This window comes from Fundulus heteroclitus, chromosome 13, assembly GCF_011125445.2.
Source record: "Fundulus heteroclitus isolate FHET01 chromosome 13, MU-UCD_Fhet_4.1, whole genome shotgun sequence".
NCBI lineage: Eukaryota > Metazoa > Chordata > Actinopteri > Cyprinodontiformes > Fundulidae > Fundulus > Fundulus heteroclitus.
Genome location: NC_046373.1, coordinates 12,926,219 through 12,942,407, shown reverse-complemented (window position 1 = coordinate 12,942,407; position 16,189 = coordinate 12,926,219). Strand labels below are relative to the sequence as shown.

Genomic DNA, 16,189 nt, shown 5'->3' with positions numbered 1-16,189 from the left:
ATCGCCCTCTCATTGGAGTCGTCAGGCTCGTCGTTTGTCTGGCTCCCATGAGAAATATTGAGGTCACATGTGCGGAGGTGTGAATTGGGGTGAAACTTGGCAGGAATCAAACCTACTGCTGTGTCGTACATTTTTTTGAAAGTTGAAACCTGGGCCCTCCTCCTCTGTTTGGTCATCTTGTTGTGAGCGTAATGGTGTATGCAGTGAGGAAAGTTCTGATCTTTTATATTGGAGAAACCAAACAACCTCTCCACATACGCACGGCTCAACACAGGAGAGCCACCTCCTCAGGAGAGGACCCTGTCGTCCGCCTGCACCTCGAGGGTAAAGGACAGAGAATACAGTTTGAGAGAGAGTTGAAGGATGCCATTTACGTAAAGCGAGAAAGAAAATTTAAACGGTTTTAACTTTTAAAAAAACTTACAACACAGCAGTAGGTTGGATTCCTGCTGAATTTCAGCCCAAATTCATACCCCCATGCCTGTGACCACAACTTTTCTTCTAAACCGGGCAAACGATGAGCCCAACGACTCTCCATTGTGAGGGCCGATCAGTTCCAGGTTAATCTACATGTGAGGCCAAGCTTTAACGAGCAGGGCTGTGTTAAGAAAATAGATTTTTTTTTTTTTTTTTGTTTTCCAATTATTAATCGATTCTCATTAATCCCTAAAAAAATCGATTCAAATAACCAAAGATTGATTAAATGCTGGAAAAGAAACTGGTCTACATGCTCAACTAGCTAATGGAACATTTTACCATCCCTTCCCCGCTTCAGTGGAACGGGAACTCAGTCCCGCGCAGACTCGTATTTTCAATAATGCAGCAGGTTTGTGTCCAAATTTAGTGTTCCTTTTGGTTTAATCATGTATTTTTTAATCAAATTGAATAGAAATGGCAGCTTTAGATATGTCTGGCGTCCACAGCATGTGTGTGAAAGCAATTCTCTCAGCATCCGGGGAGCGGCTTTGGTCCTTACAGCCGCCATTAGCTACCATTACTTTATTAATGTGCAGTTACATGTTAATATGATCATAGCATAATTAGCCATGAAATTCAGGTAACGGCTAAAAAAAAAAACTGTTTTTAATACCAGCAATCCAATTTTAGATCGGTTTGAATTGAATCCAAAATGATTCATTTAAAATCTTGAGACTCTGAGTGGAACCGATGCATGAAGTTTGAGTGGATGCCCAGTCCCACTAACTAGGCGTCACCTGCAGGTCTATAAAGCTTGTAAATCCACACTACTCCACACATTTTGAACTGAGAAAGCTTCCTGGATGGGAAGCGAAACGTCTTCAGCTGCAGAGTAGAAGTCCGGTTGTTTTTGTTGTTTTGGATCGATCGTGCCCTGGATGACTGAGAATCTTCACTAACACGCCGCCTTTAAAAGCACATTTCGTCTGACGGCAGTGATCCGCTTGCAGGAAGTTGCCACGCCTGTGATCTCTGGGCATTAATGGTTGGAAATTGGAGACGGTGGGTAAACAGTGGCATCCTCATGCACCTCTGTGCCTGGGTAATATCAGTTTTATACATGTAACGTTTTAGTTTTGGTATGTGGTTCAAGTTTCCCATCGCTCAATGAAAAGGCTAGTTAAATTTACTCGTGAGCATGTTTAACGGCAGTAAAAGCAGAACGGCACCAGCACATCAATGAGGGGTGGGGAGGGGGACCCGAATTGAATTAAAAGCAAATTTGTCTGTAATGATATTCTAAAAACAAGACAAATTGTTAGTGCAACATGTAAATGATACATAATATACTCATCTTTAAAGTGTTATTTCCTGATATGGGGACATTTCACCGTTTAGAGCAGCATCCGGTGTCCAAGGTCGCGTCTAATGGTGGGGTTACATCAGCATCAGTGATGTGCGGGTGATCTGTGCACCCCCACTCCACCCTACCCCAAAAGACCTGTCATACAACAGGCTTTGAACTCTGCTGTCGCTGTAGGACAAAAAGCTGCAAAGATGGAGTCAGCAGGGGGGGGGGGGGGGGGGGGGTAAAAGTTGATATGAGGCGATGAAGTAGTGACGGTGTTTGGTGGAGAGCTGAGAACCGAAGTCTTACATAAGCCCTATTCGCACGGGATTAGTTTTACCTAGGGACCTCATGTAATAAATAAACTGCCCCCTACGTCAGCTTTTTTTTTTTTTTTTTATTTATCACGGGATCACCTAAGCCTGAGATTTGCTGAAATTTACCGACATCGCTGCTGCTTATTGCGCATGTGAGCGGCTGTGTGATAGAAGCAGTGCGGCCAGCGCTGCGCTTTTAAGCGCCCCTGTGCTCCTTTTTGTTTTGTTTTTCCAAAATGTGTCGGTATACTATGTTCCCTGAGTCGTGGTTTTTGGGCTCATTTCTTTGAATGTGCAGTCGCTTATTTGGGCTTGTTTTATCCCCTAACAGAATCCCTTCTCCTGTCTATCGCACTGTGCAACAAGATCTCGCGTTGTTGTTGCATCTTTATAGACAACGAAGAGCCGGTTATTGTCTGTGCCCATACGTGATGCATATCCACCCCCTGCCCGCCCCCCCGACAACTTTACAAACGCGACGGGTAGAAATTCATCAGTATAGAAGCGGGCTCTGTATTACTGTGTGGCGGGTTGCTTACTGGGCTTGTTTCCCGTTAGGGTTTCACTGCTTTGGGACCCGGGGTTTTCTAGACGCCCCGATGCAGCCTCCATTCTTCACCAAACGCAAATAGAAATGACAGGGACATGATTAAGCTATCATGTGAGTGATATGATTATATCAAAAGCTTACATTACTACATCATAACAAGATTAATGAAGTATAAACATTAATCCCAACACCCAGGAAACCAAAAAAAAAAACCCAAAAAACTGCCTATTTACATATCGGATCCCGCCCATTTCTGTCCAAATCACAGAGATGCCTATTTGCGTCAGATTAGTATCATCACAGGACCTCAGAGTTCAGAAAAATATAGTAGGTAATTTGCAGAGGAATTTTTTACTTTACAAATTACTGACACGGCACATTCGCACAGGGCTAGAAACGCAGACAATCTCCCTAATTATAACAAATCACATGTAGTCCTAAGGTAAAACTAATCCCGTGCGAATAGGACTATAGCAAGAAAATAAATAAGAAGTTTTTAATGTGTTCAAAATGGAGGCGTTTGCACTGAAGTGCCTGTTATGGTGCGTCCGTGAAGGCTGGATGCTGTTTTTTGGATTGCTGGTTTTCTTTGTGTGCTTTTCTCTGCCTCTTCTAATGGTTGCAGATTCACTTCATCAACACTGGCCTCTGCGTCGTTGTGGCCATATGTGGAGAATGCAAACAGGAAGCATTAATAAAGCATGATGATGCATATGCGGGGTTCAGGTTAAGATGACCGAACACTTCCGGCATGGATCCGGAGCAGATCCAGTTATCAGACAGTAAAGCCCGGACGCTGGGATTTGAGGATTTCTACTACAGCTGGTCATGCCTTCTCTGTCTTAACACCTGAAAGCGTAGCGTCGCCACTCCTTGACAACATTTACTGTTTAACCGGAAAGAGACGGAAGCAAACAGCTGAATATTTTAATAGGTAAAAAACGTGAATTGGGAAAAAAATTTAGACAATGTTTTCCTCACCTATGAGTAAAAAAGAAACTTGAAATTATAACGACGAGATGATATTTTCAAACGAAGATTAGTATTTTCCTATTGGCTGGCCTTCCTGCGGGTGCTTTAATAGGGAAAAAAAAAAACACCTTCCAGCAAAGCGATTTCAATGCAGCTTTGTGGGAAGCAGCTGCAGGAACTGTTGTGGTCCAGTCATTATTGCCCGTTAGTCTCTGGTTGGTAGGCTCACACAATGAGCTCCAATCGTTTTTTTTATCTTTTTTAATATGTCTGTTTTTCTGCTGTGGATTGATGACTAGAGTTAGAGCCACTGGTGCTTATTACATCCGGACTGACTGAGGTCTAAATTAGTTACGCAACGTTTTCCCTCGCTTTGAAAGTACTGCCTTAGTGAAGAAGCCTCCATCATTTGCAGTTTTGTCCAATGGGGACGATTCTGTATCAATCCAATTTAATGAGTACGTGGGTGCTCTGCAGTTTTCCGTTCACACTGGATTGTTTCTTCAGCTTCTACAACAGTTGATTTCCCGTTTTAAAGACTGCCTGCCACTGGTTTTTAAAAGGGAATTTCTGATTAAACGCTTTGTTTTTCATCCAAAAATCAGTTTAAACCCCTCTAGAAATCCTGAATATACTCTCCAGATGGTAATGTGAGTTAGCTGCACTGACCGGGGCCTTTTACAAAGGTCCATTCACATAGAGCTGAGTATTTACAGCGTTTTAATGTCTGACGTCCCTCGGTCCCGCTGTCTGGAAGGTAACTGCGGTTTGACGAGCCTGTTTCATCGCTGGATTGAGGGTTTAGTTTTGTCTAATAAATGTTCTGCCCTCTTCATTAGTCCCATCACCTGCACCTGTGAAGGTTTTCGCTGTCTGTTAGGTTACAGATACAAACTCCATGTGTTTTATCGGGATTTTATACAGTTTCTTTTAGAATTGCCGTGTACTTAAATTCCCTCCTTATCAGCTCTGAGCGCATTTCCTGTCGCCGCTGAACAAAGGCAACCCCAAACCACCATGTTTTACTGAAGAGATGATTTGTCTCAGTATTTCTCTTGATTTTAGGTCTTATTTGTTTACAGACGGCACTTCTTATGGTTGTCTTTGAAAAGTTGTGTGCTAAGTGCCACTATTCTGTAAAGGCAATGCAAGGATGGTGGAGTGCTCTGTTAATAACTTACTTATCCATCTGCATATTCCCCCACCTGAGCATGTAGACCTGTACAGCTCCTCCAGAGTTACCATGGGCCTCTTGAATTATGCACTACTAGCATTCTGCTTGATTCAGGGGTCTACGTCCTGTGGTGCTGAATAACTCTTGACAAAAATACATACGAGCAATTTTTTAAATAGAAAGTCTAGTTTTGGTAGTTCCCCTTTACATTTATGGCACATCTTCCTTGAATATCAAAATGACACTTATATTATGAAGCAGTTTTCCTTTGTTCAGATGTTGCTCTGGATTTTATTTAGGGGTAACATTATGAAAGGGAGTAAAAATAACCATTTTTCTCATGTTTATCTGTTAAAAGAAGTTAAAAACCATTTATTTTTTCACTCGTTTGCTGAATTAACTGTAAAATCCCCAAAAGTAACTATTCACCGTTGTGGTTTTACCAGAGAAACGGTGTAAAAGTTCAGCGGCTATGACTACTTTAGCAAAGCACATCCACCACACCTCCTATTCACTCATTATGCTAGTGTTAAGATTGATAACAAGCACATCCCCTACCATTTCTTCCCTTCTGTCATTTCCCCTGATCCTCCACGTGAAGATGATAGCAGATGGTTGTGGGTGCTTGTTGGGTGGAGGAGGGGCAGAAGAAGCCCAGGGGATATTTCCATCATGAGTCGTGTGTTTTATTTTTTCCCCCTTCATGCTCATTTTCCCCCTGGATAACGTCTGTATAAAACGGTTTTCAGTGTGACCCAAGAGTTGCATCTGCTCCCCCAGGTGTTTTTTTATTTTTGGTTTTCTGTTCTGTTATTACGTCCTTGTCTTTTCCTCTTCCCTTCCCCCCCTTCTTCTTTAGCGCAGTCACCTGGCCTCAGTCTTCCTTTGACCAAAATAGGGGAAAAAACAGCTTTCCAGCTCCGATCCTATTGCTGGACCGGGTCTGACAAATAATCTTTAAATGGATTTTCTCTTTTGGCTGTTGCAGTTTTACCGAAGCGCTGCCAACAAAAGCATTCCAGGAGCTGAAGCGCAGCAGAGGGATATGATATTAAACCGTGTTTGCGGACGTTTACAGGCCCCCCTAAACCCAGTGTGAACTTTTTCAGTCTCCCCAATGACGTAGCTGTTATTTGTGTCGACTACCACTGCCTTTTTCGTTTTAGAAGTCTTCAACGTCCATTTGGTGTACTTTAAAGTGTTGGTTTGACTCAGCATGTTAAACAGCCAGCAATGCATAAATGGGGACATATTTAGGCTTTGAGTAAGGGTCTAAACATTTCTAGGCTCTTTGTAGCTGCTGTAGCTCTATCTGGTCACTTTTTTTGTTATCTTTGTTGTCTCCATTGACTCAATATATAAAATAGACATTATTGGAAAATGCTTTTTAAAGGACAGTTCGCCCGAGACCTTTCACCAAGTTTAGTGTTTTAGTGTTTTCTCCCCACTGATTCTGTTGCTCCCATTAAGGTGAAGGTTGTCTCTGGTAAGAAGAAATATGCTCCACTGGTAAAAAGTGAGTGTTTAAAGCTAGAATGGAGGTGGCGAATGACTAGATTACGGGTTTATCAAGAGACTTAACAGATTTAATTTACAGCTGAAGAATGCAAGGGAATCTTTTTTTTTTTTTTTTTTTTTAAATCATCAACAAAAAAACATAAAAAGTGCTTTGACCTTTTTTTTTCGTGCCTTTTTAACTCGTTGACCATGGAAAACGTTCGACAGGTTAACAAACCATTCAGTGTCTGTAGCGTCTCAGCTACGCTCCACCCGCACCTCGAATAAATTTGCCAGCGTCTTCACTGAGAAAATTCAGGAGATTAGGAGGGTACGCTACATTAATTTCGAGTCCAGCACCAATAGCTACGTTTACATGGACAGGGTGCGTCATGCGGCTCAAAGGAGGGGCGCCACTTAGGCTACGTTCACACTGCAGCCTGAAGTGACCCAATTCCGATTTTTTATTTTTTTTTCCCCCTACCATATGCGACCTGGATCTGATCTTTTTAATGACAGTCTGAACAGCACAGATCAGATCTTTTCAAATGCGACCCAGGCCACTTGGATATGTGGTCCTGAATCCGATACGTATCTGATCTTTTCAAATGTGACCTGTGTCTGTACGGTCGGGTCGCATTTATCCAACCTGTACATCACCGATACTCGACAAACGTCACTATTCTGCGTCCTGCTATGCAGAAGCGGGAAGAAAGACGACACCCATGGTGGACAACAGTGAGGAGAGCAGTCAATGGAGAGAAAGCTCTGGTTAGAAAATAAATTAATGACTGCAAAATGCGCGCCAGCATTATAATCCATGTTTACGTCTGCAAACACTGAGGACGCTTGCTACATGTGACATCATCGCGTCCTCTACTGCGCATGCGGGACGTTTCGGTTGAACACATTCAGTTCACACAGGAGATCACATACAAGTCGCATATATTTGGAAATGTGAACAACCACGCAAAAAAATCTGTTTTCACAAAAAAATCGGAATTGAGCATTGAGGCCCTCAGTGTGAACGTAGCCTTAGTGTACGACGAGCTAATAACAGCTAGCGTGTTAGCTATTTCAACTGGGAGATTTTCTCCCCGTTGGAACATTTACTCGCCATTTGATGTCGCTCTCAAACATCGACGCATTTAAAATAAACGGCGCTTAACCTGGTGGTGGGCGAGTTGAGCCTAGCGGGCCACCAGGCTTATAATGTGCTGGTATTACAGTTCTACATGATCGGCTAGAATGCAAAAGAAATGAAAACTGTTGTTCTATTGAACTTTTTATTGTCTTTTTTGCTATCGCACCACACATCTATTGATATATATATATATATATATATATATATATATATATATATATATATATATATATATATATATAGATATATATATATATATATATATATATATATATATATATATCTATATATATATATATATATATATATATATATATATATATATATATATATTGAATTATCGTCCAGCCCTATAAAAGATCCTGCCAAGTGTGTAGGAGATTTAAAGGTCTGTTGTGCATAATTGCGCTACAGCAGTGAGGTTTTTCTTGATCAGACATATTTCTTTTTACTATGCAGAGTGATCACTGGCTAACAAGTTGAATTCTTTTACGGCGGCATATTATGGAGTTTATGCCAAAACCTGGAATCACGTTTAAGGAGGCAAACCTGTTGCTCCAAACAGCTGCTTTCCTCCCTGGGATCTTTGGCAAGCACAGTCTTTGAGTGGGAGATTAAGGATCCGCATATTTGAACACATCCCAAGATGCAGCATGGATTATGGGTTCTGAGGGGGGAGACGGGTCCGCTTTGGATCAGCTAAAGGAACGAGGCTGTAACTGTGAGATGACGTGGTGCCTGGAGTTCTGTGCAATATTGTGCTGTACAACCCCCCCCCAAAAAAGGTTAATAAACAAAACTATTGCTGTGTTGTAAGGTTTTAATCTTTCATAGACTTATAACACAGTCAGGTTAATTTTGGGGCTCTGCCATCTGATGAACATGTGGGTCAAAATGCTGCCAAAAGGACACTAGGTCTTTGCCAGTACTTCTAAAACACGACTTTATATGGATAACATTATAATGCGGAACATTTGCAGCGATGAATTTGTGAGTAGTTTGTGGATTTGTCTTTTTAGCATGGCAGCTACTGTCTGTAGACAAGCTGTTGCTTTAAAATCTGAGGCAACTTTTTTGGTTACTGCCTTTTTTTCTTTCTTTTTTTTTTTTTAGCTCATCCGCGTCACAAATTCTGTGAGCAACAACGCAAAAAATGAATGTGGATCGTGATTGTCACCGGCGATCATTTCCGCCAACCAGATTAAAGAAGCACCTCGCAGTACCCTGTAAAATCACATGCAGACTTGCTCTAGGATTGTTCATCCAGCCAGATCCATGAAGGTTTTTGATCAGTTGGTTTGGAAAGTAGGGTTGGACGATATGCCTAAAATATTTATCACGATATATTTCTTAATTTCGGTCGATACGATATCGATATAAACTAAATAAAAGCCTCAGACTGCCAAGAATGGCACAACAGATGCCCGTACAAACGCATGAAAACTGTTTTGCCACGTTTATAAAACTCATTCAATCTAAAATATTAGAAATATTTGCTTTAAAAACTAAAACCCATTAAACCCAGAACTTAAGTCAGTGACAAATGCTGCAATCATAGACTGTAACGTATATTGAAACTGGCTGCAAACACAGGTCCACATCACCGTCCCCCCCCTACCGTGTAGTGTTCTGGCTTTAGAGTGTAAACCTACAATTACAGTGTGTTTGCTTGAAGGTTGGTTTGATGTGGGACAAATGGAGGGGAAATAGCTGAAGCAGGTATAACTATTGTTTTTTCTTTTTTTTTGCTGTGCTTTGCAGGTGGCTTTGTTAGGGATAGACATCTGCGGTGCATTTGTGGATCGAATGGGAGAACGCTTCAAAGGATACCTTGGCACAGGTAAGAGTCGTCCCTTTTTCTTTTTTTCTTTTTGTTTTGGATTTGGTGTCGGCATAAAGCTATTTTTAAAAGTTTAGACATCCTTTTTTTAGATTATTATTTTTTTCTTTCTGGAATCCAAGGCTTAGCTTGGATCCAGATAGACGGCGGGGCAGGCCGTGCTCCATTGTTGGAGTCCAGAACAAGTGGAAACAGGTTTCGTGGCGGCTTTCGTTGCACACGTACCAACAAACCAGTCTGAACCCATTTTGAAGCCAAGACAAACTTCTCATTCAGTTTTCTTGTGAAAGTGATTATAATGACCTCTTTCTTTTCTCGTGTCGTGCGGCCGGACGTCTCCGTCCGCCGACAGAAAGCGTTCGTCGAGCGCAAATCCGCCTTCTTCTTTTCAGCCCGTATCAACCACTGAGCTATATAATACACTGGAGTGCTAATCGCCCGCTGTTTGAACGAGTCACTGTGAAGCCACCGGCCGGCATATTGGTACTCCCTATTTTCCCCCAGTAACTAGGGAATATGTGCGCTACAGCATCGAATAACGAGGATTTTCTCATGTTCAGGGGGAGCTTAAAACTTTAAAAATGTCAAATGCCATATACTTTTATGCTATGTTCTAAAACTATCAAGTACTGAGAAAGTCATGTGCTGAAATATTTTGCATTTCATCTATTTAAATATATATATATAACATTTATAAATATATAAATAACAATATACAAAAAAAAAAAAATATATATATATATATATATATATATATATATATATATATATATATATATATATATATATATATATATATATATATATATATATATATATAATATATAATATATATAATAAATAAAAAATATGCATGTAAAATATTTTAGCACATAATTTCCTAGTAGTTAATAGTGTAAGAACATCCACTGACTGTAGAATTACCTGTGAAACGTTTTCACACAGCCAGAAAACTGCTTGTTGTTGGAGCCAAATCCTATGGGATTCTGTGAGAGTAGGGAGTAGCAAGATGGCGGCCAGTGACTTCAGTTTTTCGGCAAAATCAGCACTCCAGTGTATTATATAGCTCAGTGGTATCAACGGACAAGAACAACAACCGAAGCAGCGTCTTTGCTCCCGTCGGTTCTGAGGTGCTGCAGTTTGTAAACAGCTGCTGTCCTTTTCAGCAACCGGCTTTTTCTTTTAGTCTCTCGCTTCCACTTTGAGCTTCCCCTAAACGCTCCAGCAGCACCCCCCCCCCCTCCTTTTCTTTATACTTTTCTATACTTAGGCCCTGCTGTAGGTCACCCTATTACACCCCATAACCGCGCCTTGTTTTAATGACCTTAGAGGCTGAGTCCTGCATCAGATTTCACACACATTGGGAATGTGTGTGTGTGTTCTGTCAGTGCCGACCCGCCTGTTTTCTCTGTGTGTGTGTGTGTGTGTGTGTGTGAGACCTGCTGTCAGCGCGAAGTCTGACTCGATCTTGTCACCAGCAAACATGCTGAACCCCGCAGTGCCACTCCAGGATTACCGGACTCATCAGCACACTGCGCAGTCGACCATCACACATATTCTCTATCCAGTCATTGTCAAGGTCACTGCTGAGCCAAGCTGGGTTGTTGTTATGAAACTGTCTGTTTCAGAGTTGATTCTTAAAAAAAAAAGAGAAAAACAATTTTTGTTTTTTTCAAAGCAGGCTCTGGAATACCCCCCTTCCTCAGTCTGACTTCATCTTTCCCCTGCAACGCTCCCTCTTCATCGCCCTGCTTCCTCCCACACACACACACACACACACACACACACACAAGGCGGAGGATGATGAGCTCATTCAGCCTGAGTGATTGTATTGATTCCCTGGGTTGACATACTGCACGCCGCTGCTGAATTTACAGTCTGTGTGTACATGCGTGCGCGGCGACAAAGTGCTGCATGCCATCCGGCTAAGTCGCCCCCCCCCCCCCGAACTGTCTTAAGTGGAAACGGAGGTGAAACGCGGCGGCCTTGTTCGGCCGCGCTTTTATGCCTTGGTGTGCGCAGACGGACGGGACGGAGACGGGGGGCCGTGATTGGCCGGCGGTCCCGTCATCTACCAGCGGGGTTGATGTTAGGTCTGTGTACGTTTTCACTTTGACAATGCGCCCCCCTCTCCTCTCCTCTCTCTGTCATGTTTGAGGGTATTGTCCTTGTTGCCGGGGCGACCAGCTGTTGTGGCAGCATAACTTCCACCCTGAAGTTAAAGGGCGGGTTGCGTCACTCCGTCACTCCCTCCACTGATGTCTCGGACAGGGAATGTGTGTGTGTGTGTGTGTGTGTGTGTGTGTGAGCTGCTGTAAAGTGGCAAAACAACAGCGGACCATGTTTAGGTTCTATATCTGGTATCTGATTATATTTAGAATATCCTGTGTTTAAATATGGAACATTTAAAAAAAAAAAAAGGTTATAGGTTTTGTTTTTGAACTAGTATCAGATTAGATTGTATAGAGGTGCACTGATTTTAGTTTTATGGCCAATTTCCAGCGTCTTGTTTGGGGCAGTTTTCACTTTATGCTAGTTTTAAACAGGTTTCGCTTTCTTTTTATGGTGGTTTCTAAACAGCCTTTTGTTTTTCTGGCCTGTCCTTTCATGTTCTATTGATTTATACAAGGAGAGCGTGTGAGGTCACGCAGTGTGTGAGAGAAATTATTGTATGTCATGGTTTTATTATTCATTTAAAGCGAAGGCACGGTGTTTACAGAGTTGATTCTTTGAGCTGCCTGTAGCGAATGGCCTGTATTAGCGAATGGTGCGGTAAGCGTAATTATTAGTGTATTTCAGGTTCTGTCTGTGTTTCCTGGAGAATGTTGACTCGTACCGTAACTCTTGAGATTTCCAAAAGGCTGTCAGCATTTCTTAAGGTAGCATATCTCATCCTTCCTTGTTTCAGTCGCAGCCTGAGTAAACAGCAGACCTGTCTGTAGAAAATATAGTTTCCTTTTGAAAAGAAACATCTTGTCTCCTCCAAATTCATTTCTAAACCCCTCAGGAATACTGGAAGTAGGTGACCCGCTGAACACTGACTTGTTGTTACCGTGGCCTGTTCCATTTTTCTTTACCCAAAATTCATAGACCTGCAATAAAGCGGCCCTCTGAAACTGGTATTCCCGCTTTCCTCGTCTGGTGGGAGCGATGGCCCAGTGGTTAGAGCGGGTCGCAGGTTCCCTGATTCAAATTCGAGACTCCCCTTCTGGGTCCCTGAGCCCCAACGTGCGCTCCGGGGGCCACAGAGTAGCAGCCCACCACTCGCTGAAGGGGATGGGTTAAAGGCAGGGGGCAAATTTCATTGGAATGCATGTTGCAATGACTAATATGAATAATAAAGACTGTTATTAATGTGATAGATTGTATCTCATTCAGCTAATGCCACACATCCTAATGTACAGCCTTGATTTGTCAGCGCGTCTCTTTACTCTTTGATAGCCGAGCGTTTGGACCATTTCAATGCTCTTTATTCTTCATTATCTCACCGCGTTACGTAGAGCTCGCTGACATGTAAGCGTTTGCTGACCTTGGTGTTATTTTAGTCGTGCTCCATTACTCATTTCCTTTCTTTCTCCATGGCCCATCAAAGCCTTATGTTTGTGGGGCTATTGTTAATAAGTTACTGAGTTTCTTACTCTGTTACAACCTACAGACTATTCTGTGATGCTTGTTTGTTATTGTCTTTTAAAATCAATCCACTTGGGGGCAGTCTTTATTACCTTTGAGAATCAAACAGGAGGTTGAGCATCATTCGCCGCCTGATTTTGTTGTATTTAACACACACACAGCAGATTTATCAGCATCTTGACTCTTATTAACGTCCCCTCTTTTTTTTTTTTGTTGTTTTTTTTTACCTCTATTTGCAGTCTTGCCAGCCTTGGTGGACCGTCTGGGTGACGGGAAGGATCAGGTCAGGGAGAGCAGCCAAGCTCTCATCCTTCGCCTGATGGAGCAGACGGCGTCGCCCATGGTGAGAGACTCTGACAGGAGCAGATAAAACCTCCTGTGATGCTTGATGAGAGATGCTGCTAAGCTACAGCCATATTAAAAAAAATTTAAATTGTCTTGACGGAGACTTGATTGAAACTAAAAAAAAGAAAAGAAAGAAAATCCAAACATTGGAGTTATTTTGATCATTTTTTGTCTTTTGCTAAGTTAAAGCTCACCTGGCGGCACTAAATTAGCTTTTTGTTGTGTTTTGTTTAATTTGTCAAAAGTTCATGTCAAGGCTGGAGCGTAGAGATGCACCAAACCAGCATCTCATCCATATTTTATGCTCTCAACACTCCAGTCTCTTTATTTTGGCTCCCTCCTCTGGATGTTAGGGTAATTTCAGCTGCTACATCTTCATCTTTAATGTTGTTTACTTGAACAAACTCTCTGCTCCATGGTCTGTTTAGCCAAGTTTATTAGCAGGATGTTTTTCTTCTTGCTCCTCCTGACGTCCTTCTCCTTCTCTTCCTCACACGCTTGTCCTCCTCGACATCATTCCTCTTCAAGAACGTGTGGGAAAGGCTGACTCCCGGTTTTAAACACAAAAACTTCCGCAGTCGAGAGGGAATCTGCCTCTGTCTCAGCGCCACACTAAGCACGTGAGTTAACTTCCTCCTTTTTGACGCGGTCAGGGCCACGTTCAAACAACAGAGCTGTGAAGTTAATTTTTGGTGTTCTCTATCAAATGCATGTCCTTATATATGTAACGAATGCATGTTGTGCAGAGTTGGAGAAATGTGCTAAACTTAATGCAAAGAGGGAGCTAAAAGTAAGTAAAATGTTCTTTTAAATTAGTGTATTTTTCCTTGATTTGATTATGTAAACAAGACTATATGCCAATGACATAAGATATTTGCACTTAAAATAAGAACAATTCATTCCCATCATCTTATTTCAAGTGTAGTAAATCTAATTAGCTTATTTATGGGGTAGAATACTCATTCTATTGACAAATAGTCTTACTTACCTACTCAAATGAAGGAAAAATACTCTACTCAAGAACATTTAACTTATTTTTAGTTCCCTTTTTGCAGTGCAACGTTTCCTGACCCACTTTGTTCAAGAAACACACGAGTTCTCTGTCTCCAGGATTAATCCTCTTAACCGTTTCCGACTCTGCAGAGGGGAGTTCACGTGAAGCAAAGCGCTCGGATATCGCAGTTCCACGGTGTCAAAGCTTCAGGCGCAAACGCTTGTTTTTTATGAATTAGTTTGATCTCACTTCCTCCCTTAATTCTCAGAAGATTTGTGGTCCGGTTAGATACCAGAGTGCCCAGGGACATTTTAGCCTCGGTAAGCCAGGCGGTTGTGAAAGCTCCCAAGGTTTTTGTCACAGAAACGCGTTTACAGGAATAATATTAAAAAGACTTTTGTTTGTTGCACTGTGTTGGGCGGTGGTAGTTTCTGCTTTGTTTGCACAGACAACAAAGGGATCTGTTGAATTTTAGTGCTAGTTTTAGCATTTTTCCCCTAACAGAAAGCAACATAATGTGTTGTGCTGAAGTCATAAGCTTGCTGCCTGATGGCGACGGTCACTGAAACCGAGGGAAATAACAGGAAAATCATCTAGTTTCGAGTTCTTAGTCTGAACGGAAATGATCTCGTTTACAGAGCCTAGACTACTTTGTCCCTGGGTCAACTTTTTTTTGCTTTTTTTTTTTTTCAAACCTTCTTGTTTACTTTGAAATAAATACCTCCTACTATGCTTTGTCCTTTAAAGCCAAATCAGATGTTCTTTTCGCCATTTACTGCGGTCTCTCTGTTTACTTTGTCTTCTTTTGTCTGTGTCTCTCAGGTACGGAGCCCAGCAGCTCAGCCTCAGTAAACTAGTTCCTCATCTCTGTCTTCTGACTGGAGATCAGAACCCGCAGGTAAAACGAGCAACACCATGCTGTCGCAGGACTGCGAGTTGGGTTTCCTTTATTTATGCTGACAGTTGTCTGCGAGAATGGAGATGCACAAATCACTTAGATTATGTTAATCGCTTGATATGTTTTATGTATTATTTAACTCCGTTGGACTCTAAAGGAACTCATTTTGCTGTTATAACCTTGGATTCTATTCAAAATGTTTAGTTTTTTGCATCATAGTTGGATGAAGTAAGATTTTTTTTTCTTTTATTTAAAAGGGACAGTGTAGTTTCCTCATAAATTACCTAAATTAATGTAGATATACTGAAGTTATGTGTTTGTAGGCCAAACCAATTTAACTTAATAATTCAACACTTTATTCAAGTTAAAATCCATATACATGGTTAAACTAATGCGTTCTGCACGAGTTTTGTGAAGGAAATGTTTTATACGGTGTCTGTTTTTGTCACTGTTTACTAGCTAAATTAATTTTTTTTGTAAACTTTCAATATTAAAAGAAAATACATTTTATTGCAAGTTCGCATTGGCTGTCTTAAAAAAAAAATACTAGGCCGCATAGCCTAGTGAATAAAACTGCCTGATAAACAGAATAAAATGCAGAAAAATGACATGAGATGTAAATGTTTATTATCTGATGCATCAGGATTCTTCTTTCTGACTCGACCGGAGAATTTGCTGCGCTCGCCTTGTTTTGGCAGCGCTGCCGCGTCAGACACGGTTTGCACAGTTGTGTCCAATGTTGCCAGCTATAAACGGATTTGAGTGGCGTTGAATCATTGGCGTGACTCTGTAAATAAAACCAGAGAGTTTCCAGAGTTGTAACGTTGGACCAGTCAATCCCACACACATAGTTGACTATTTTTAGCTGTAGAGCCATATGCTATAGACGGGGTTACCTGTGAAATACTGACACTATTAAAACTGGAGATTAGGGGGACTCCGATGCTTTAGACCAGCGGTGAGCAATTCGTCCTCCCAAAGGACCGTAGAGGTAAATGTGATTGTTGTTGAAGGCTGATCAGCGTCGTTGAAATATATTTGATCCCTCTAAACACTTTTTTTT

At 41.6% G+C, this 16,189-nt stretch overlaps 1 protein-coding gene across 39 annotated transcripts in view; it reads left to right on the top strand.

The window, feature by feature from the left end:
• Positions 1–16,189, top strand: part of clasp2 (cytoplasmic linker associated protein 2) — a 79,092-nt gene that overhangs the window by 2,064 nt on the left and 60,839 nt on the right. For all 39 annotated transcript variants that reach the window (XM_036145084.1, XM_036145085.1, XM_036145104.1 and 36 more), the window contains 4 exons: positions 9,181–9,259; positions 13,129–13,232; positions 13,763–13,854; positions 15,051–15,126. In XM_036145084.1, coding sequence (XP_036000977.1) covers positions 9,181–9,259; positions 13,129–13,232; positions 13,763–13,854; positions 15,051–15,126 — 351 coding nt within the window. The remainder of the gene's footprint in view (positions 1–9,180; positions 9,260–13,128; positions 13,233–13,762; positions 13,855–15,050; positions 15,127–16,189) is intronic.